This window comes from Halichoerus grypus, chromosome 1, assembly GCF_964656455.1.
Source record: "Halichoerus grypus chromosome 1, mHalGry1.hap1.1, whole genome shotgun sequence".
NCBI lineage: Eukaryota > Metazoa > Chordata > Mammalia > Carnivora > Phocidae > Halichoerus > Halichoerus grypus.
The window spans coordinates 68,684,919-68,706,617 of record NC_135712.1 but is presented as its reverse complement, the minus strand read 5'-3'; the positions used below and the strand labels follow the sequence as shown (position 1 = coordinate 68,706,617).

The 21,699-nt window shown below is 53.7% G+C and overlaps 1 protein-coding gene across 3 annotated transcripts in view; it reads left to right on the top strand.

The window, feature by feature from the left end:
* Nucleotides 1-21,497, top strand: part of ITGB5 (integrin subunit beta 5) — a 113,557-nt gene extending 92,060 nt beyond the window's left edge. For 2 of the 3 annotated variants that reach the window (XM_036071649.2, XM_036071650.2), the window contains exons 11-15: nt 10,639-10,861; nt 14,937-15,040; nt 18,521-18,640; nt 19,948-20,114; nt 20,755-21,497. In XM_036071649.2, coding sequence (XP_035927542.1) covers nt 10,639-10,861; nt 14,937-15,040; nt 18,521-18,640; nt 19,948-20,114; nt 20,755-20,850 — 710 coding nt within the window. In that variant the 3' untranslated portion in view covers nt 20,851-21,497. The remainder of the gene's footprint in view (nt 1-10,638; nt 10,862-14,936; nt 15,041-18,520; nt 18,641-19,947; nt 20,115-20,754) is intronic. The other variant, XM_078066918.1, reaches the window with a different exon arrangement.
* Nucleotides 21,498-21,699: the final 202 nt, after the last annotated feature.

The following is a 21,699-nucleotide window of genomic DNA, read 5'->3' as shown; positions in this document are numbered from 1 at the left end:
GTTTACAGACTTCTTTGAAACTGGAAAGATGAGTTCATTAAAGAACACAGATTTTTCCATCTTCCATCCATCGCTTTAATCTCCTGATCGATAGAGTTGGGCCAGAGACCAAGTCCTTTCCTTGCCACCCTCATAAGAAATGCAGTAGTAATTCGAGGGACTTGGCAGCCAGGCGTCAGCATTGAGAAATCAGGTGCTAAGACAGGAAGGGCAAAGGTACCCTTTGGGAGGGCTGTTGCCTTTGACAATGGAGTCTTAGCTTTCCAGCCAATGCTGTCATCTCAGAAAGTAATGTTGAGGTTTGGAGAAGATTCGCTTAAAAGCAACATCACCTTATTTGTTTAGTGGTGGTCATATTTTGCTGCTCAGATACAACATGAATGCAACATATGGTCCAGCAGATGAAGGCAAAGGGTGAGGGGCTTGTCGGGACATTGCCCCTTGGGAAACGCCATCAATTGACCTTGTTACAACGGCCCGTTCGTTGACACTAAGCCAAGGACGGAGGAGCAGCTGGCCCTGAAACCGAGGATGCATCATTGTTCACATGTCTGAAGAGCCTTTTGCTGGAGAAATCTGAACAATATGCAAGAGCAAGAGTGGGGTGTAAAGCTTGTGACTTCTGCTTGACCATGACCATGACCTGCCAAAGGAAAGAGAATTCTTAACCATTTTTTCCTCATGGTATTCTAAATCTTTGGATTTCTTTGGACATGTGTTAAGAAATCACATTTAAATTCATAAGCCTCAATAATACTTCTCTGTTCCCTTTCTAATTTACAGCTTTGGATGTCTTCCCTCAGGGCTTCAGGCTCATCCTAATGATGTTCCCCGCCTCTAGCAGCATGTTCTGAGCATCTACTGTATGCCTGACAGTTCTAGGCATTGGGCAAACAAAAATAAAACGCCATCTTTGATTAGTATGGGTTTGCAGACTAATAGGTTGAGGCAAATGAATAAATAAATATATCCATGTAATAAGTGATTTTATATCTGCACTTTCCTCTTAATGAAGTCTCCCATCAGCCTTTGAACATGCTCAGGTCTGTTCATTCTAAAAAAAAAAAAAGAGAGAAAGAGAAACCTTCAACCTCCCACTCCTCACTTGCCCTTCTTTCCTCCATATTCACAGCTATATTTCTGAAAACATTTGTCCCTGCCCAGTCAGCCCTCACCTCAGTCTTCCCAGATCGCTAATGGCCTTGTGCTACTACAGCTCATAGACTTTTTCAGCCCTCATCTGGCTGGTTCTGAAGAGAACCGGCACATGGTTCTCTTCTGATTCTCCTTATCTCCCTTTTGATTGGTTTGTGTAAGCCAGAAACCCAGGAATCCTCTGCTGCCTACCTTCTCCTACCTCCCACATTCCATCTGCTGCCAAGTTGTCCACTGACTGCTTATATTTCTTCGTAATTCATCTTCTTTCCATCTCCTTGACCACCCCCGTGGTCTGTCTGCAAGGTGATTGCTGCAAAACCAAAACATGCCAGTGTTCAGCACCTCTTACGTGTTTTGCAATGGCCAGAAGCTAGGGTGACTCAAGGGGTAGCCTAGATGTTGGACCACAAAATAGAAATGCAGAAGCTGTGCTGTAGGTGATGAGGAGCCAGGGAAGGGCTCTACGCAAGAGTGTCATCACAGTTTGCATTTTAGAAAAACGCTGTGGCGGCCACATGGAACCTGACTTGGGGGGAGGGGCGGATGCATCTTGAGAAGGCAGCCAGGTGGAGGCTGCCTCCAGGCGAGGTTCTCTGCTTACCTCAAGCCATAGGAGTTTATTGTCGGGACATCTGGGGGCTAAAGGATAAACTTAAACTCCTTAGTCTAACACTCAGGCCTCCTTCCTCCATCCTCCTCCGTCCTCCATCCTCAGACACCCTCCCCTCCCTCCTATCTATTTGTCCATCCATCCGTATATACACACATTCAATAGGCCTGTATCTATTTCTCCACCCTTGCTTCCCATTCTAGTATATTTCTCCTTTTCAGATATTTCCCTTCCTGGCTGCTCCCTGTATTCATCTTCACAAATGAACTCATGCAACTTTGGTTTTTTACACCCAAAATGCCTTCTCTCTTCTACTATTCCAGAACCTATTGCTGAACCTGGAGCCTATGACAACCTCTCGGATTTCTCCCTGCTCTGACCTTAAGCAGTATTATGACGGTGGTGGAGAAACTGTAGAGCCTGCCTAGTCTACTGCCTTTACTTTACACAAGAGGCCAAGTGATTTAATGATCAGTGATTAAAATAGCCATTCTTGGGGCGCCCGGGCGGCACAGTCTGTTGAAAGTCCGACTCTTGGTTTCAGCTCAGGTCATGATCTCAGGGTCATGAGATCGGGCCCCGTGCCAGGCTCCGTCCTCAGCGCAGTCTGCTCAAGATTCTGTCTCCCTCTCCCTCTGCACCTCCTGCGTGTGCTTTCTCTCTCTTTCTAAAATACATAAATAAATCTTAAAAAAAAATAAAAATAAAAGAGCCAGTCCTGTGGATGGGTCTGTTGCACATTTTTAACTATAGCACATCCTGGGCCCCTTGAACATTTATTCTGTGTACTGTTTTAACTTTTCTCACTTACTCATGACTGGATTATGCTACAGAAGCAGCATATGTAGTGGTTAGGAATGTGGGCTCCAGAGTCAAACAAATGTGGGTTAGATCCCTGCCCTCACACCTACTTGCCGTGTAGCTTTCGATAAGTTACTTGGCCTCATGTGGCCTCTCTCTGCCTCATTTCCCATCTCTGAAAATTAGGGTGGTACCGTACCGTGGCACAGGGTTATTGCGAGGGCTAATGAGATAATCCATGTAACGTGCTTCAAATAATGCCTGGCCTCTTGTGAATATTCCATGAAGTTTCTCTAGGTTAGGAGATTTTAAACATGGCTTGATGTCTCAGTGAAATGAAAAATCTCTTGAAGGCAGTAAACCACACATTCTGTATTGCACATTACAAAGAATCTCCCTAATCCCATACCGTAGACAAGGTGCGATCCCTCTTTCATTGATGAGGAAACTGGACCATCGCCCAGAGACAGCAGGTAGGTAGCTGAGACTGCACGCACGGCAGCATTGATGAGAAAAGACGTCCCCAAACCGAGCAGTTCCAAGGCATTTCAAGTAGAGTGACAAGGATAGGACCGAGCTGGTTAGAGGAGACGGACGGAGAGAGCTGAGCTCCAGGCTTGGTGAGGAGGGAGGAGGCGCCGTGCTGTCTTTGTCGGGGAGCAGCCCTTCCAGGGCACGTTCTCCAGTCGGTGACTGCCCTTGGCAGGAGAGTGCCGTGTTGACGGACTCAGAAAGCCCGTGGCGCGAAGCGTACACTTGTCGAAAGTGACATCTCCCTTGCCCCTGGAGGTTTATTCAGTTGTTGCTGAGGTGCGCCAGCCAGGCTAAGGTCCTTTTTGGAGGGAACGGAGAACATGCCCTGTGCATTTCAAAACTCTCTATTCTTTACTTTTTCTGGAACCAAAGTCAGTGTACGGAAGGGAAAGTTAAAGTAGTGGGAGGGGCACATTCCCTTGGGACCAGACTCCGAGACACCCTGAGACTAGCTGGCAGCACGGGCAGAGCAGGGACGTGAGAGGGCCTGTTATGTAACACTAACCTGCTTGTCAACAGGGAACAGGAAGCGTACTTCCTAGGAGGGATTTCCCCTTCCTGTTCGAAAAAGACCTGGCCAGAGAGGCCGTGCCCTTTGGAAGTCTGTCTATGTGTTTGGCCACAGAGAGGTCAGCCCACGTCTGGCATTGGTTCTCCACGATTTGTGCTTGTGCCAGGATGTCTGTTACAACGAGGGCCCTCTCTGCTGTGTGTCTACAGTCGCAGAGCGGGGACCCCGGACACCCCCCCGAGGTTATAGGAGGCAGGACGGTGGGCCCTACTCCTCGTTGCCGTGGCGCCCCGGCTTGGCAGCTCTCAGGGCCCTGTGCCTCACAGACACGGGTGACTGGAAGCACATAAAGCTCGCAGTTGGTTTCCTGCTCTTTTTAAGCCAATTCTTGGAGATTTTAAGACCCGACTTTGGTGACAGAAACCACCCAAATGCGCAGAAAATTTTCAGAACACACCCCTTTTTCTTTCCTCTCCCCACTTCCTGTTTACAGGCTGCCTCTTCTGAGAGGACGGGAGACTGGGGGGCAAACAGCTCTGAGAGAGGGGCTACTGGGTCTGTGAGGAGAGGAAGCAAGGAAAGAGAGAGGAAGTGAGCGAGCAGTCTGCCTGTGTGTTGGGGGGGACACTGGTGAGAGGGAGGGAGGGAGGGAGGCAGGATCAGGAGAAAGAGAAAGGGAACTGGGCTTAGTCCTCCCTCCCCTCCCCAGCCTTCTGAGAGCCAGAATGGACTCCCGGAGGGGACTGGAGCTGCTGCAGAGGGAAGCCACAGTGTGTTCCAGAGCCGGATGGAAACTATTTTGGGACCAGCTGTGGAGAGAGACGGTTTGTGCCCTGAGGGTCTGACGTCTGCTGTCTGCCTGGTTGTGACCCCTTGCTCCTGTGCTGGGTGAGAATGGGGAGAAGAGAATTACTTCTTGGTTCTGCCCGTCTCAGGCTGGCTCCCTCCTTTCTCAGGCCCCCCAGCCCTCAGGCATCTCCTCTGAGGTCACCCCATGGCCGCCTGGGTCCTCTGCAGATGGGAGTCCAAGTCCAGCTTGGGGGTGAGGGGGAGCGGTGGCTTCCCTCCTGGGCCACTTCCGTGCTGCCTCAGACATACCTCCGGGAGCTCCCTCAGCAGGGCCTCAGGCCCCTTTATGATCGGGCCCCCCACCAAGGCTCTGGAGGCTGCAGAGCAGCTGCACCAGGTCCAGGGTGTTCTCGCTTTGGGTTGGACGTGGATAGGTAACCTCAGGGGAGCTTTTAACCCTGGGTGGTTTTGGACCCAACCTCCCAGAGAGTACTTCCGCCGCTATCCTCTGAGATCTACTCTGAGCTTCCCCTCCTCCTGTACTCCCATCATAGCATCGATGATGAGGAAGCTAGCTGGCGTTTAGTGAGCACTTACTATGTGCCAAACACTGACTGAAGGCTTTATATAGGGTAAGCGATTTAACGCATACAACAACCCAGTGAGGGAGGCATTTTTATGAGCCCCGCTTTAAAATGAAGAAACCAAGATACGGAGGGGTTAAACATCAGCAACTGCTGGTAAATGCCAGATTCAGGAGGCCAGCTCAGGTGTTCTGATTCTGGAAGCCACGTGTTCACCACACTTCCCTGCCCCATTTTCCCAATGTTTCCTTGTGTCCCCATTCTCCACCACCCATGTTCCATGGGAAACAGGCTCCTCTTCATCCTGAGCCTCTGCAGAAATCCCTACTCCCCCCTCTTTCCTGAGACTGGTGGGCTTTGAGAACAGTTGGCAGGGACTGAGGAGCTGGCCCCTCCTGGTCGGCACTCTCCCAGCCCCTCAGGGTCCCCTTTAGATATTTGCTTTCCACCTCCAACTCCCTCCCCTCCTTTGAAGTTGTGCCATCCCAATTATACCAGCCTCAACTTTTCCCCTTCCCTGTCACTTACTGATATCCTGACCGTTCCTACATTCCCCAAAGACCCTGGGTACTGCCTCGCGCTTGCCCCTCTCCCCAAGCCCCACCATCCCTGATCTCCCTGTGACGTTGTCCAACGCTTTGATGTCCATGTGCCTTGCTTGCTCAGATCCAGTGGCAGTTCACAGCAATTCTAGCCCATTTCCTGGGCACCCCTATGTGCCAGATACTGAGTTAGGGCATTACCTGCAATAGCACCATATTTCTTGGCAACATTTCCATGAGGAAGGCATTGTCCTCATTGACAGATGAGGAAATGGATCTTCAGATGGGTTTAGGGACTTGGCCAAGGTGACGTAGTGAATGGTGGAGGACAGACTTGAACTTGGCTCCATGCAGCCCCTCAGCCTCTCTCAACACAGCTGGAAGCTTGAGCATCCCGCTCTGGCCACAGCCCTCCCCACTCAGCTCGCCTCCCTTTCTCCCTGCATCTTTCTCTGCTGTGACCTCTTCTCTTAAGAGCTTACCATTCCCTCGATCCCTCTGTTTCCCCCAAAACCTTCTCTCTTCTGAATCTTTGTCTTCAGTTAGAAGAGTGCACAAATAGATTCCATCTTCAGAATATCCTGTCTGCCTTCCTCCCCATCTCTTCCTTACCCTACACAACCAGATCACGTGTGGAGCTGCCTGCTTGCAGTCGCCTCTCTACTGGCTGGATTCTGCCCTCAGCCCTCCAGACTGTGCCGAAACCCGGCAGCCACCTAGGATTTGCCCTTCTTGATCTCTTCTTGCCCTTGCCGGGCCTTCCCCTCATGTCCCTTTTGGCTTCCAGGCCACTGGTGCTCCTCTCTCCTCTCTAGCAGCTCCTCCACAGCCTGCTTCAAGGGTGCCCCTTCCTCTAAGTAGTCCGGATTCTATTTTATAAAGGGAGGGAAGGGGCCACGTCTTGGCCCACAGCCCACACAAGCACCGTTGTGCTGATGGAAAGCTGTTGAATTCTGTAGAGCTGAAATTCTGTATGAATAGACACATTTACAACTTCCTGTCCATTTAGCTATCAATCATTGTAACAAAGGTAGTACTAATAATAACTCGCACGTGGAGCGAGCCACAGCTTACAAAGTGCTTTCACATGCCCTTCAATATCCCTACCTATGTGCAGTGGAAATATTTTTATGTCTGCACAGTATTAAACAGGCATCATTAAATTCAGCTCACTCTGCCAAGGCGTTGGGGGTTAGGATTATAAATGAGCTGTGTTTTGCTGAAGAGTTCTTGCTTAGGCCCTCCGGGTGTTGTTAGCCAAGATCAAGTCCCCAGTCCCCCATTTAGTTTTACTGGTGATCGGTAGGTTATCGATCCTTGGGATGGGGCCAGATGACCCTTGTTATTTTAATAACGCGTTCCTTTCCTCCTAGGGCATTAGGAGAGTCTAAGGGCTGACCAGATGATGTGGGGAATCTCCATGCATGCAGGTTGAGGGAAAGGTGGGTTGAGGCCCAACTGCAGGATCTAAGACATTTGGATTAGGATAAAGTGTAACCAGGTGGACCTAGTTTTTGAAGACCTATATGGGTCACACTTTTTAAAGGAGACTTGGAAGCTTTAAACCATGATGGCCAGTGGTTGTATGTTGTGTGCTGGCTCCCCACGGTGGTGGAACCTGCCTGGAGTACTGTGTTGGTCAGACGGAGTGGTCTGCCACAGGTGGGAAGGAGGACATGGCAGTACGTGCCACATCTTTGCTCTGGCTGCTTCGAGCTGTCTTCATGAATCGAAGAACTGCTTCACAAACTGAATTGGGGTGATCAGGGGAGCCAGTGAGCTACTGACGACAAGCATTCACGAGATTTCAGCCATGACACCAGGCCAGGAGCCGGCAGCTGCTTCCCTAGTTTGGCTTGTTGGGACTTGGCTTTGGAGTTGTCAAACATTTGAGACCAGGAGCCACATAGATAAGGAGTTTCTGTTGTCCCACAGCCCCTCAGTAGCTCCCCAGGTGCTTGCTCATCACACTGGAGGGGGCTGGGGCTATTTGTGCTTTGTCCACTTTATAGCAGTCTTGCACACCGTTTCTTGTCATGTCCTTGCTGCTCAGATGTTGTGGGAGGCTTTCGGGAGGGGCTCATGTCTCTGGTGGTGAGTCCTGTCCCTCTCTTGCCCTTGACCCCTAACTCGCCCTGCTTGAACCCTAGGTCTGACCCTAGCCCTAAAATCACTGACCTCTGGCTGGGCCTGCATGGTATCGGACGTGCCCAACGCAGCCAGGCTTATGGCTGGTCTGGTGGAGAGTACAGCGCAGCAGGCACCGTTGCCGACCTTCTCAGCAAGCAGATCCTATCACTTCCGTGCCTAGTCGCCGTGGGGAGCAAGTTCCCCCTTCAGCACACACACGCTTCACCTGAAACCCAGCTCTTCAACAGGATAGTAGCCGACCTCTTCTCTAAAATGTTGGCCCTTTGGAAGACGATGTCAGGTTGTGTTTGGCTAATGTTGTATTGCTGCCGCACACCATTGGAGCAGGGAGGGAAACAGCCCTTACTTTCTGAAGCAAAGCAGCCCCTCAGGCCTGGGTACCGTTTTGCTGCTTGTAAATACAGCACTGACTGTGCCTTTCACTCTTTGTGTGTTTGCTTTATGGGAAGGTGTGATGTACAAGCTGCTGGAGAGTGCCAGAGCTATATTAGAAACTTAGCCCAGAAGCACGCTCATCTCTGCAGCTCACTTTGAAATGCATTTTGGAAACTGTACTGATGGGTAGACAGAGGGAGGGGTGGATATGTGGTAAAGCAGCAGGTAACGTGCAGGTGACGTGTTAACGGTGGAATGTAGGTGGCAAGTATATGGACCTTCACCGTACAATCCTCTCAGCTCGGCTGCAGGTTTGGAAATTTTCGTAATAAAATTGTGGGGGGGGGAATTACCCCCAAGAGTGACCCATTTTTAATTGAAAACAGGCCCTTGACCAGGGTGACCCCTGAGGCTGGAGAGTGAAGGGGTTGTGCAGATTGGATCCATTTCATTCGGGAAGACTTCCCGTGGGGGGTGGCTTCCTGCCTGCCGAGGCTCGGAACCCGTGCTGTTCATCAGCTGGGTGACAGGAGAGGTGTGCAGCCTCCCCATGCATGAGCTGTGCACCCCGCAGCCAGCCCCCGCCGGCCCCCCGCCCCCGCCTGGTGTAACCCCCCTGGGCCTCACCTCCACATGCCAGCTTCTAGGGGTTCAGCTGCACTCACAGCCTCCTGCTGACCTGGGCCTGGCTTTTCTCACCTGTCCCAGAGGGCTGCCGTGTGCCTCGGCACTGCCTGGGAAATGGCAGTGCTCAGGATCGGCTGTGGCTCTGAGCCCCGGTGCAAGCAGAGGCTGTCTGGCGCGGGAGGGTTGGGAGACTCGGTCTCTCCAGATGGCCTCCCTCCCACCTGCAGATTCTAGGCTCTACGGAGCTGACAGAGCAGAAGGGGTGGGAAGCAAGTGGCAGGTGAAGAAGCTCTTTAGAATTAGGCCCTGACCTAAATTGTGGGTCACACTCATTGGTGGTCTCACAGAAGGTGCTGGGATCCAACTACTGGGATAACTGGTTCAGGTGTGGGAGTAATGCAAGGCCTCCACCTGTGTGATACCCATCGCCTGCCGCTCCAGTCTCCTGCTGGTATGTAAGTGGGGGCTCAGTCATGCAAATTAGTGCTCCTTTTAATCTTAGCCTTAGCAGAACAGCATCAGGAAGGAAAACATGCTGCAATAATAGCATAAGGGAGATTGTGTAAAGTGAAGTGTCACGTATAGCACTGCTTTCTGCCTCTGTTAGTGCAGAGGATCGAGAATCTGCGGTCAGGCCCTCGGTCCCCTTGAAAGTTGGCGCGCTCCGTGCTTTTCACCAAGCCACACGTTCACTCGCTCACACTCAAACACGCTTGTCCTCTGAGCGGAGTGAGCCTCTGCCCTTGGCTCCTGCAGAACCTCAGGGGAGGCACAGCCCCTCCCCCCTTGCAGGCTGGGGAAAGGGTCCCTCCTGGAAAGGAGAGCAGGGTGCCCCTCGGCTGGTTGTTCTCTCGGCTCGGGCCTGCTCTGCTCTCTTTCCTCCCGAGAGGCAGTGGGTGCTGGAGGTCAGACTCCCTGGTGGGAGTCCTGGCCCCACGGCCGCTGCCTCATGGCCTTCCGCAGGACGTCATCTCTGTGTCTCGGCTACATCAGCTGTGGAGCGAGGGTGCTAAAGGTCCCTGCGCGTGGCACGGTCGTCGGAACCGCTCCCGTTCGTGCCGTGAAGCCTGGTGGATGTGTAGCGAGTGCTGTTCAGTGAGCGTGCGCCACCCTCAGCCCCGGCTCCCGCATCCTCCCGCTCTGGGCTCCAGGTCTGGGGCCAGAGCGAGAATTTAGCAGCACTGCACACTGTGGCTGTAACAAATTACCATGGAGCGAGGGGCCTTTAACAACACAGATTTCAACAACAACAACAACAACAACACATTTAGTCTCTTGAATTCTGGAGGTCGGAGTCTGAAATAGCTTCCACAGGGCTAAGGTCATGGTGTTGGCAGGGCCATACTCCCTCCCGGGCTCTGGGGAGGATCCATTTCCTTGCCTTCTCCAGCTTCTCGAGCTGCATTCCTCGCATTCCTTGGCTCTCTGGCCTCTTCCTCCATCTTCAAAGGCAGCAGCTAGCATCTTGCTTCTGTTGTCCCATTACCACTGGCTGCTGTGGTCAGATCTCCCTTTGTCTTTGTCTTCTGTGGACCCTGGTGATGGCATCGGGGCCACCTGGAGAGTCCAGGAGACGCTTTCATCCCAGAGTCCTACACGGAGTCACCTCTGCAGTCTCTTTTGCCGTAGGAGGTGACAATCACAGGTTCTGGGGATTAGGATGTGGATGTATTTGGTGGCCATTCTTCACATGACAACTGAGACAGGAAGAAGCTCTCTGGGGTCCTGGTCCTGTGGTGTCCCTTGGGCAAATTCTGAACCAACGTGGAGCACTGCCCCAGATCTAGCTGGGCCGCACAGGCCTGTGGGCCAGGCCCTGTCTGCCCACACAGCGCCGCAGGGCACCGTCTGTGTCCTGTCCTGTGGGCTCCCCAGTGCCTGGCCCATGGCAGGGCCGGGGGGGTGGGTTATGTGTTTGTGCGGGCAGGCGCTCATGTGCTACGCGTGTCCCTTTAGGCCATGGCGAGTGCCACTGTGGAGAATGCAAGTGCCACGCAGGTTACATTGGGGACAACTGTAACTGCTCTACAGACCTCAGCACATGCCTGGCCAAAGACGGCCAGATCTGCAGCGACCGTGGGCACTGCGTGTGTGGGCAGTGCCGGTGCACGGAGCCGGGAGCCTTTGGAGAGACGTGTGAGAGGTGCCCGACCTGCCCGGACGCTTGCAGCACCAAGAGGTAACGGCGCCCTCACTCCCGCTTCTCACCCGGACCAGGCCTGTGTTCTGGCCCATCGGGCCCTGGGGCTGGCCGGCCTCTTTCTCCCAGCGCCCGCGTCCTCCGCTGCCTGGTCTTGCTGGGGAGCGAGACTCTTGCTAACCGTAACTCCGTGTTAACTACACGACATATTAAAATAGTGTTTTTGAAACGCTGGTTCCATGGGGATTTTGTAAAAAAATAAAAACAGAACCAAAAAAACAAGACTGCTATTCTGTTCCCAAATTTAGAAGTTACCAGATTACGGAGTTAAATTAAACTGGTTTTGGTACCAAAATAGTGGCTTTTCAGAGCCTTTCGAGTGCTATTGAGTTTTTCAAAAGGGGATTTAGCATGCATCTGTTTTTTCCAATGAGTTGGAGCTCCTCCCCAACATTAACGTTTCCCAAATAACGGTTTACAGGACGCCCGCAGGGCACATGCGGCTTTGAACAACCCAGAATCAGAAGGTTGATTGGATGGGAGGGCATCCGACCTAGATAAGGCCTGCCAGACACAAACCACAGAGGCTTGTGAATTTTCTGCTCCACTTAGAGAGCTCACGGAGCATTGGCTGTGTGCTGCGGCTGAACGCAGATACCGGACGGCGGGCACCGGGCCTCCACTGCCTCAGCCACAGGGTCACGTTCCCCAGGCTGGCCTCCCGGCGGCCCTGCCCTTCGCCCTCTGCCAGAGTGCGCGTGCGCGGGAATTAAAGGGCTTCAAGGAGCTGTGCCAGCAGGAAGGCAAGAGTGACCGTTTCTCTGGACTTTTGCTAGAGAAACTGCTGTGTCAGCATCATCCATGCTAAGGGGCCTAAGTGAGGGAAACGGGCACAGATAATCAGAAACAAATAATAATACAGACGTCTCTCTGGCTGGGGAATGCAACTGTGCAATTTTCTTTTGGCAGATTTCCCCTCTAAATGTCTGGCTCAGGCTGATAATGGAAGGAGTTCATGCTCTGTGAGCCCGCCGTGGCTGCTGGTCAGTCCTTGCTCAGAAATGTTCTGGGTGGCAGAACCCCTGCTTGGACGTTTGCCTCAAATAATCCAGGCGTGGGTAATTGAAAGCTGGCTGTAGATCGAGAGACAAGATAGACAGGGCCAGATTTTATTTTGTGTAATTGGAGAAGAGCAGGGGAGAGTAAGGGAGAAGAAAAACAGATCCACTTTAGACCTGCTAAGAGTGGAGAAATAACAGAAATCCAAATAGAAACATCCCAGGGAAGGAGGGTAGGATCCTGGATCTGGAGCCCAAATAGCTGTGGCCATCTGAGCATGGAGTCACAGCATTATCCACATTTGATGGCAGCGGCAAGGGCCCTCCCCCGGCTGCCTGAAGGTGTCTGCTCCTTGTCCTTGGGGCACATGAGGTGAAGGGGGGGAGGGGGCAAACGAGGACAACACACATGGTATCAATAAAAGTAGATAAAGCCCGTTTTCTTCCTTTCCTCTGGAGCCACAAGGCAGTGTAGGTTTGGCATAGGTCAGTTAAAAGACCCAACAACCTTTGCTTTAGTCAAAATGGCACAACCCTAGCTGTAAATATTTAAGACCTAGAAAACATAGCACTTCTTATCCATTAAGCAATACCAAAGAAACAAGGAGAGCAAGGAGATGCCATAAGGAAACCACTCTTCCTTTTTCTTTATCTCTGGGCCACAATGACCCTCTGTCTCTTTCTCTGCCCAGTTGCAATTGTTGTTTTAAACAAATTCCCTTTGATAGTGACTGATAGCAGGCTGTTTTTCTACACTGTTTTGCCAAGAACCACCAGGTTTTGAATGCCTTATGTCTTTTTTTTTTTTCCTGGAGTTTCAGAACAGCCAATCTCTACTTTCTAGCACTAACCAAACATACCCTTCACCTAGGGTGAGGTCACACTCAGCCTCAGCTGATTTCAATTAACAGGCTCTCTGAGTAAAGTCTCTCTCAGCAACTTGTTTGTTTAAAAGGCCAGACTTATTTTAACACATGACTACAGTATATCACAAGTTTCAACCCAGTGCGTGGAGCATACAAGTTAGACTGATATGTCCACATGGATAATTAGGGAATGTTTCCTGGACATGGTCCTGTGGTTTAATGTGGTTTAATGACAAGCGGGGTTGCAGCTGGAAGGCTCGGGGAACCCTCCCTGAGACGGAAGGTCGGCTGGGGGGCCACTTGCAGTGTGTTCATCCAGGAGGCCCGAGGAAGGGCCTGAGCTAAACCGCCCCTTCCTGGCCCCTAGCCCAGTCTCAGTGGCCTGCCCTCTGGGACTCCAGCCTCAGGGGAAGGGCAAACATTACCAACTTGTTTGTAACTCCACACTGTTTCCATGAAGTCCTTCCCAGGAAAGTGGGATTTTATGGCCAGTTCTGGGGTAGCTGAATTCTTAAGTCTTACCCGCTTTCTTCCTTAGCGTTCAGAAGGGGGAGTGAGGACTTGGGAGGGGCTTCCTGAGAGGCTGGGCGCCTGGGTGCTGGACCCTCTGCCACCACTTCTCCCAGGCCCCATCGCCTCCCCATACACAAAGGGGGTCCTCGTGAAGTACTCTCTGACTCCCTTCCCGTGCTCCCTCCACAGTTTCTCTCCTGGAAATGTAGTAACCGGCCTCAGTCTCAAGGAATTAAAAAAATGGATGATGATAATGAAGGCCGTGCATTGTGGTCGTACATCCCTCTATATTTTTGCCAGAGAGCTTTCCAGACACACAGCCTCGTTGGTCCCCACGGGCCTGTGGGGTGAGCAAGGCAGCATGTCCCCCAGGTCGCTGTGGCTCTGTGGGGTCACCGCCTGCGCTCTGCACACTAGGCTCTTGGGCCCTCACTCAGGCTCCTGAGGAAGCCCCTGTTTCTGGGGTGCTCACCTCCCCTGCAGGCCACCGGGAACCATGGGTTCCCCACTAAGTCCCTGAGAATTCACCGACAGCTGTTTGTTTTGCCCCAACCCACTCCTCCCTGGGGTTCTGTTTGTGCTCCCCCCATTCCACCATCCCCCAGGGGGGTCGGGGCCCTTCTCCACCACAGCAAGCTTTACAGACCCTTCGTCAAAGCTTCACTACTCTGGCCCCACCTCCTCAGGAGTCATCTTCTCCCTGATGTAAACCGAAGATAGATGGGGAATATCTGGAGCTGGGTTTGACTCTGGAAAGTATAAGTACTGATCCTTAATTGAGCATCTTTGTTAAGCATTTTCACACAATGACAATATCTGACTTAAACTGTGCACCTGAGGTGGGAGGAGCGGGGCTCAAAGTGTCTCTCTTTGGCCCCTAACCCGATTTCTCCAGAAGGCACCCGTTGAAATGTAGGTTTCCTGGGAGGAGGCTATCACCCTATATCCTCTACCAGAGTCTAGTGCAGACCAAGTCACGGGGGGTAGCCCAACTCACAGGCAGGCTCCTCTGGGAGGGAGAAGGGGCTAGTGCCTGAGGGTCTCCTGGACAGTGGTTTACTGTGCTCACTGTGAAGCCAAACCCAGAGCCCAGGCTGTGCCCCGGAGATGTGGATCTCATGGGGGTAGTCAAGCCCTAGAAGCAGTGTTTTCTGGAAAGGCCCCTGGAGAGTCTAATATGTAGGAGAGTTGAGGGCCCTGCCCTGGCAGGAATCTCCCAGTGGCATCCAGGGAATTGGGGTAACATGGGGGCATCAGGCACTGGCCGAGGGGGTGTGAGGACCCCTCCGCAAGGCCCAAAACACCATTTCTTAATCACTCTGAAGTTCCTGCTTGGGGCAGACTCCTCTCCGGCATCGGATGCAACAGAGTGCAGACGGGTTTGGCTCCTGGTGTCTGAAATTGAAAGGTCTCCAACCTGCAACTTGACATGGAGACCAGACATGCCTTTAAACTCACATACATTCCTCCGAGGACCCTCCGGCTTCCCGTATAACAGCAGTCAGAGGCCAGCAGAAACACTGACTGAGGCTGAAAATGTGACGACAGGACGAAGTTAGAGCCTTCAGGGGCCCAGGCCTGGCGGGAGGGCGGGCCATGCACCCCTGGGAGCTCAGCTGCTGGGGGGGAGCTCCCGCACAACCTCTAACACCCGCATTTATCCCCTCTTCTCCAAAGAGACTGCGTTGAGTGCTTGCTGCTTCACTCGGGGGGCCCGGTGGAGAACCAGACCTGCCACAGCCTGTGCAAGGATGAGGTGGTCACGTGGGTGGACACCATCGGTGAGTGTGCCCCAGCGGCCCTGGCAGCCAGCCCCTTCTGTATCTTGGCAGACACCTCAAGGCTTCCTCCCCAGGGGGACGATTCATCGGCAGGGCTGCCTGGCGGGGAGCAGGGCAGTTCTAGCCTTGCGTTAGAAACCACAGCGTCAGGGTCCTGGGCACTACGGGGGGCTCCCCAAGAGGACTTGGGGTGCCTGTGCTACGGCATAAGTTCCAGGCCCTCTGCATGTACAACCTTGTTCATAACTCTCTGTGCCATCCCTGGAGTCCGGCCCCTTCTTTTTTTTTTTTTTAAAGATTTTACTTATTTGACAGAGAGAGACACAGCAAGAGAGGGAACACAAGCAGGGGGAGTGGGAGAGAGAGAAGCAGGCTTCCTGCGGAGCAGGGAGCCCGATGCGGGGCTCGATCCCAGGACCCTGGGATCATGACCTGAGCCAAAGGCAGACACTTAACGACTGAGCCACCCAGGCGCCCCGAGTCCGGCCCCTTCTTAGCCACATCTCTCAGGCTGTCTGAATGCGGGTATATTAGGACAAGTCATGTTAGCTGCTGTAACAAACAAACCCCAGACCTCAGTGACTTAACAGAATGTAAGTCATTCACTGCAAGACCACTGAAGACATTCCTGGTTGGCAGGACCTTCCGTGAGGTCGTTCCGGAATGTAGACCCTCTCTATATGAAGGTTGCACTCTCCTCACGGTCCTTAGAATCCTCTCCACTCATCAGCACGTGGGGGAAGACAGAGTGAGGGATCGCGTGAGACGCTTCTGTGGGCCAGGCCTGGAAGTGGTGCCTCTGAGTTCCACCTGCGTTTCACTGGCCAGAACTCAGCTGTCTGGCCTCATTGAGCTGCAAGGGTCACTGGGAAATGTAGTCAAGCTCTGTGCCCAGGAGGCAGGGAAACCATGTTTGATGAACGACTGCTGGGTCTCTGCCACGTTTGGCCTCGGCCTGGTGCAGCTCTCACGATGCCGCAAGGCAGCAGAAGGGGCCGAGCTCTCGTTTGGCCCGGATCGCGCCTGGGCTCGCGTGCCGCCCTGGCTCTTGTCCCCGCTGCAGACATCTGTCCCTGCAGCTCTCACCCGCACTTTGTTCTGTTCTCTGGTGCAGCAGCTTGCATCTGAGGCTTCTTCTCATTCGAACCACTCCAATTTGACTCCATCCATCCATCCCTGTGCCTTTGCCTCTGGACAAATGGCTACGAGTCCCTTTCTGGGTGGGAGCCCACAAGGAGGCTCAGACGGAGGTGCACAGACCTCTGCTCTCCACTGTCTCTGAGCTGCCTCCATCCCTTTTCCAGCACAGCCATTGCTGTCCCGGCTGAGGAGTTTCTAAGGGTAAGAGATGCACATCACGTACCTTAGCCTGTGTGCACATGGCTGGCTTTGGACCTGGTCTGGAGCACTGTAATGACACCAAATCAAAGTGGCCCTGTGTTGGAACCCTCACACGTTCTGGCAGCAATGCACAATGGTGCACGACTTTGGAGGATGGTCTGGCAGCTCCCCCAGATTAAACAGAGTTACCACATAGTTCAGTAATATCACTCCTGAGTATATACACAAGAGAACTGAAAACACGTTAACCAAAACTTTTGCGTGAATGTTCATAGCAGCATTATTCATAATAGTAAAAAATTCGAAACAACCCAAATGTCCATGAAATGATGGAAAACTAAAATGTGGTACAAGACATGGTGTCCTGATACGTGCTACAAAAGGGACGAATCTTCCAAGTATTATGCTATGTGTGAGAAGCCAGACAGAAAAGGACATACATCGTATGATTCCATTTACATGAAATGTCCAAAACAGGCAAAAACACAGAGACAGAAAGTAGATTGGTGGTCGCCAGGGGATTGAGACTGACTGCTAACAGGAAGGGTTTCTTTTGGGGGTGATAGAAATGTTCTGGAATTAGATGGTGAGAATAGTTACACAACATTGTAAACATACTAAAACAACCGCATTGTATCTAAAACGACGGGGCAAGGGGACAAGACTATGTACCATGAAAGGGGTTCTGCCTCTGAGGCTCCCTTGCTGGTAGCCTTGCCCTCGACCTTGACCTTGGCTGCGGCGGGCTCTTGGCCCCAGCCTCCCGTCTTGGCCCTGACTTGCCTCCTCTGTAGCCTTCCTTGCTCCCGCCCCCCTGGTTTTGACTGACCACTGTGGCCACATCCTGGCTCCTGAGTACGTTGAGTCATGCACTCAGACAGCCCTTGCTCATTGAGCACCTACGGTATGCTGGGGCTTGTGCTAGACCAGGGGGCCCAGCGGGAAGCCCACGGAGTCTAGGCTCACACCATTTTCCTGCCGCTGCTTCTGCTTGCTACGTGAGGCCTGGCTCACAGTAGATCTGCCCGCTGACCTGGGGCAGTGGCCCCCACCTAGGCAACACACAGAAGGGACAAGATGCTGCCTTCCTGGGGCCCCCAACTGACGCACCTGCCCTGGAGCAGTTTCAGCCGTCATGTGTAGCTGCTTCTCGTAAAATCCTTCATGAGAAGGTGTCTGCTCAGATTCACTGTTTATCCTTTTCCCTCTCCTGGCTTTTTTCAGGCACACATACACTTACACTCACCCAGACCAGGCTTACGGGTGGGGGCTGAGAGAGACAGTCCAGGCCTTCACATTTGATGACCACACTAATTGGCCTGGTTCCAGGTAAAGACTCCTTTGAGCAGTAGGGTTGCAAAGGCGAGAGCTGAAAGGCATTTCACGCCGTAACCTCAGCCCGCCGCAGTTGCTCGGGACCAACTGGCCATTGCTGCCGAATGTCCCCTTCCCCTTCCTTACTCCCTTTCCCTCCTAGAAATCAGTCTAACCCTTTCCCAAAGAAGCCTTGGAGTGCAGGTGATGCCTGGACGGGGGCTGGTGGAACAGCAGCGTGGGGCCAGGCGGGGGCTGCTGGCTGCGGAGGAGCGGGGCTGCGGCAGGTGGTGGCCACGCCCCGCCCTGGCCTCCGGCGCTGGCCCTCGGCACCCTTGTCCGAACGTCCTCGTCACCCTTGGTCGTTGTGGTTTTACATCCTAGCACATGGCGGCTGACGCTTGGCCACCGCGGCGGGCTCTCAGCCAAGTGGACTCGACCGTGAGCTCTTGCCCGGGCCCCCCAGGGCATCGGGATGGCTCTTTCCTTTCTGTGTCCCTTTGACGTCCAGGGCAATTCCACGTACCAGCCTCAGCCTCAAGCATAATGCCGGGGCCTCCTTCCGCTTCCCATCACTCCCAGCCAACACTTGGGAGGTGTGAAGAGCTTCTCTCTTGCATTCCCCAGGGATTGCTCGTACCTCAGGGGATTCATGTAGCTGGGGCTCCATCCTTGATGTGAGAAACCCAAGCTCACTTGTAAGGGCCCAGCCTCCCCCTTATGCCTCTCTGCACCCCCTTTCTTAACTGAGGTGCTCGGCTCCCCGCTGTCCCATCAGCGCACTGGGTTGCTCGGAGCAGACATTTCTGCTTGGTTTTCTTCCAGTGAAAGATGACCAAGAGGCTGTGCTTTGTTTCTACAAAACCGCCAAGGACTGTGTCATGATGTTCACCTACGCGGAGCTCCCCAGCGGGAAGTCCAACCTGACGGTCCTCAGGGAGCCAGGTGGGTCGGGGCCAGCTCTGTCTGCTGCCCCGGGGAACTCAGCTTCTGACACCTTCCCCTGCTCTGGGCTTGTGGCCCTGTGTCCTCACTGCCTTTCCAAGCCGCAGAGTGAGGAGGGTCTAAGGCCGCCCCTGCCCAGCTCCTGGAGTTTGGCAGAAAGGTGGGCGTACGCCTGAGGACCCGCTATGGGTGGGGCTCTGGAGGTCACGGCCTGGAGGCTTGGGAGCCAGAGGGTCTCGTCTCGGAGCAGCCGGAGCTCGGGGGGACGAGAGGCCACAGCACACACTTCACCTGCGTCGCTGACGGCGGTGAGCAGCTGCAGCTTCCGCAGAGGGCGGCCGGGCGGGTCAGCGCTTGCCTCGGGGAGCGGCTGCCGCACTGCCCCCGCCGGGAAGGGCCGGTGCAGCTCTGGGTTACACGGCCGCGCTCAGCTCCTGGACCCCTGCGGGGGTCAAGCCTTCGTGCGGATATCCCTAATTCTGCCTCCTGCTTTGGACCCAGGGCCCAATGGCCTTTTGCTTTGGAGTATTCAGGGTTTCCAGCATGACCCTTTTTCTTCTTCTCTGGAAGGGGGGCAGGGGTGAGGAGAAAAAGGGTTGCTCCCTTCAATTTACAGCATTGCAAACTGTTTTTCCAAATTGAGCCAGACCACATAATGTGCCTTCTCGGGGCCAGCAGCAGAGGAAGTGCTGTGGTACCAGCCCAGGAGGCAGGCCTGCAAGAATGAGGCTTTGTTTCCAGGTGCTGTCTTTGCAATTCTTTGAAAATAAGCACATGTGCTGCAAAGGGCCACACTACAGGCTTACAGATGTTGGCTGGCCCCCAGCCCAGCCCTCGTGGGCTTCCTGAAACCTCCTCCCTGCCCGGTCTGCTCCTGAAACCATTTACATGAAGGCCGAGGCAGGTCCAATCTGGAGAATGGAGACTGGACCAGGCTGGGGCCTGGGCACTCACACGAGGGGAGAGGCTGCTGAGCACACAATGCACCCGGCGTGTGGGAGTGAGGGGGGCGGCCGCCAGGGCTCTCGTCTACGTGTTGCCACAGGTAGACTTGCTGTGGTTTGGAACAGGAGCCATCCCTCTTGGACTCTTCCCCTTTATGTGCATTGGAGAAAACTTCCGCCCCCCCCTCCGCCCCCCCAGGTCACCCAGAAGCACTGTGGGACCTAAGAGAAGAGAGGGAAGGCATTTTTAGAGAGGCACACGTGTCGCTCCAGATAGACCTGAGGTGGGGGTGGGGATGGGGCGGTGTGCACGGCCATGCTCTCCTGGTGGTTCCGCTCACCCTGCCTCCTGGTCTCCTCCAGAGTGTGGAACTGCCCCGGACGCCACAACCATCCTCCTGGCCGTGGTGGGCAGTATCCTCCTGATTGGGATTGCGCTCCTGGCCATTTGGAAGCTGCTTGTCACCATCCATGACCGGAGAGAGTTCGCAAAGTTCCAGAGCGAGCGGTCCAGGGCCCGCTATGAGATGGTAAGCCAAGGGGATGCTAGAAGTAGAGAAAAAGTCAAGCTTAGAGGTCTGGTTGAGGTCCCACAAGCTTTAAGGCCCGCTAACATCTTTGGCATTCAAATCAAGGAAACAAAACCTGAGAGGCGGTGTGTGTGGCCAATTCTGGGTGGGGAGAACGCACGGCCCAGGAGCACGGGGGGCCCCATGCAGAGCCCCACAGCAGGCCCAGCTCAGGACCCTCATAGGGCAGAGGCGCGTGGCGCAGCCTCGGCAGGAAGAATCTGGACAGTCCTAGAGAGACTGCAGACTCGGTAAAGGACCTCAAGTTGTTAGCGTCCGTTACAGCATCTATTTGTGAGAGTCTTGTCTCCCCTGGCAAACTGCACTTGCCCAAAGGACTGAGCACAGTGAGCAACCCTGAATCCCCAGTTAGTTTCTGTTAAAGTTGGAAGGGACTTCAGAGATCGTCTGGTCCAGCCCCTCGTTTCAGAGATAAAGAGTAGAAGCTCCGTGACCGGGAGGGTCTTTCCCAGGCGTGACACCGGCTGCGTGCTCAGGCGGCTGCCTTCCGGGCTGACGGACCGAGGAAGGGCCTCGAACCCTGAGTATGTGTGTTCAAGTGAACGGACACACACGTTCTCTTGCCTTTTGTGTTCTGTAGGCTTCCAACCCTCTGTACAGAAAGCCCATCTCCACACACACCGTGGATTTCACCTTCAACAAGTTCAACAAATCCTACAATGGCACAGTGGACTGACAGCTCCTTTTCCTTGGAGGACCAGAGGGGGCTGACGAGAAGTCAGAGACTGATATGCCTTGGACAGCCGCTCAGCTGGATCACGGCCCCCTAGAGGGACAAGCACAGACAGCTTCCCGTGAGCCTGGGCCAGGAGCCCACTCCCTGCACCGGAAGGTGGCCAGTGTGTCACCTGGCTGCCCGGCCACATCCACGCCAGACAGCCACCCCTCCAAGCCCAGGAAAAGGCCCGGGACCTTGGCGCTCTCAGCTTTCCGCACCACATCCAGCTCGACGTCTCTGGGCACGGCTGGGGGCCTAGGCCGCCTCTCCCTTCCAGGAGGGCTGAGCCTCCAGCCTGGCCAGAGGAGAAGGCTCTTGGGAGCATCAGAGTGTGCAAAACCAACACACGCTCTGGCTTCTGTCGTGTTGATCATTTTTATATGAAATAAAAAGATCGTGCATTTATGGTATAGTTCTGATTACTGCGAACTGTCTGCCTGATATCTATCCTTGCACAGGGGTGTGTCGGTGGTGGGATTGTTGAGATGCCTGCTGAAGGCGCATAGTTGCAAATGTCAGTTTTCCAATTCTGTCCGTGTTCGTTTAGTACTTTTGTAACGAAAGGGGAAAAGTTTGGGATTGAAAGTAAAGACTAAACCAAAAGATTTTGTGTTTGCCTGACATTCTCTGTGACACGCGTATTCCTATCCGAAGTAGTCTTAAGTGGTGCCCTAGTGGGGGTTGAAAAGGCTGTGTCCTTCCTCGGGGGACCCAGCACAAGCCAATCCACTATTCCAGACCAGGGCTCTTCAAACAGGGCTCCGTTGGGATGCTCGAGGGAGAGCTAAGCCTGTGCCTTTGGACCCT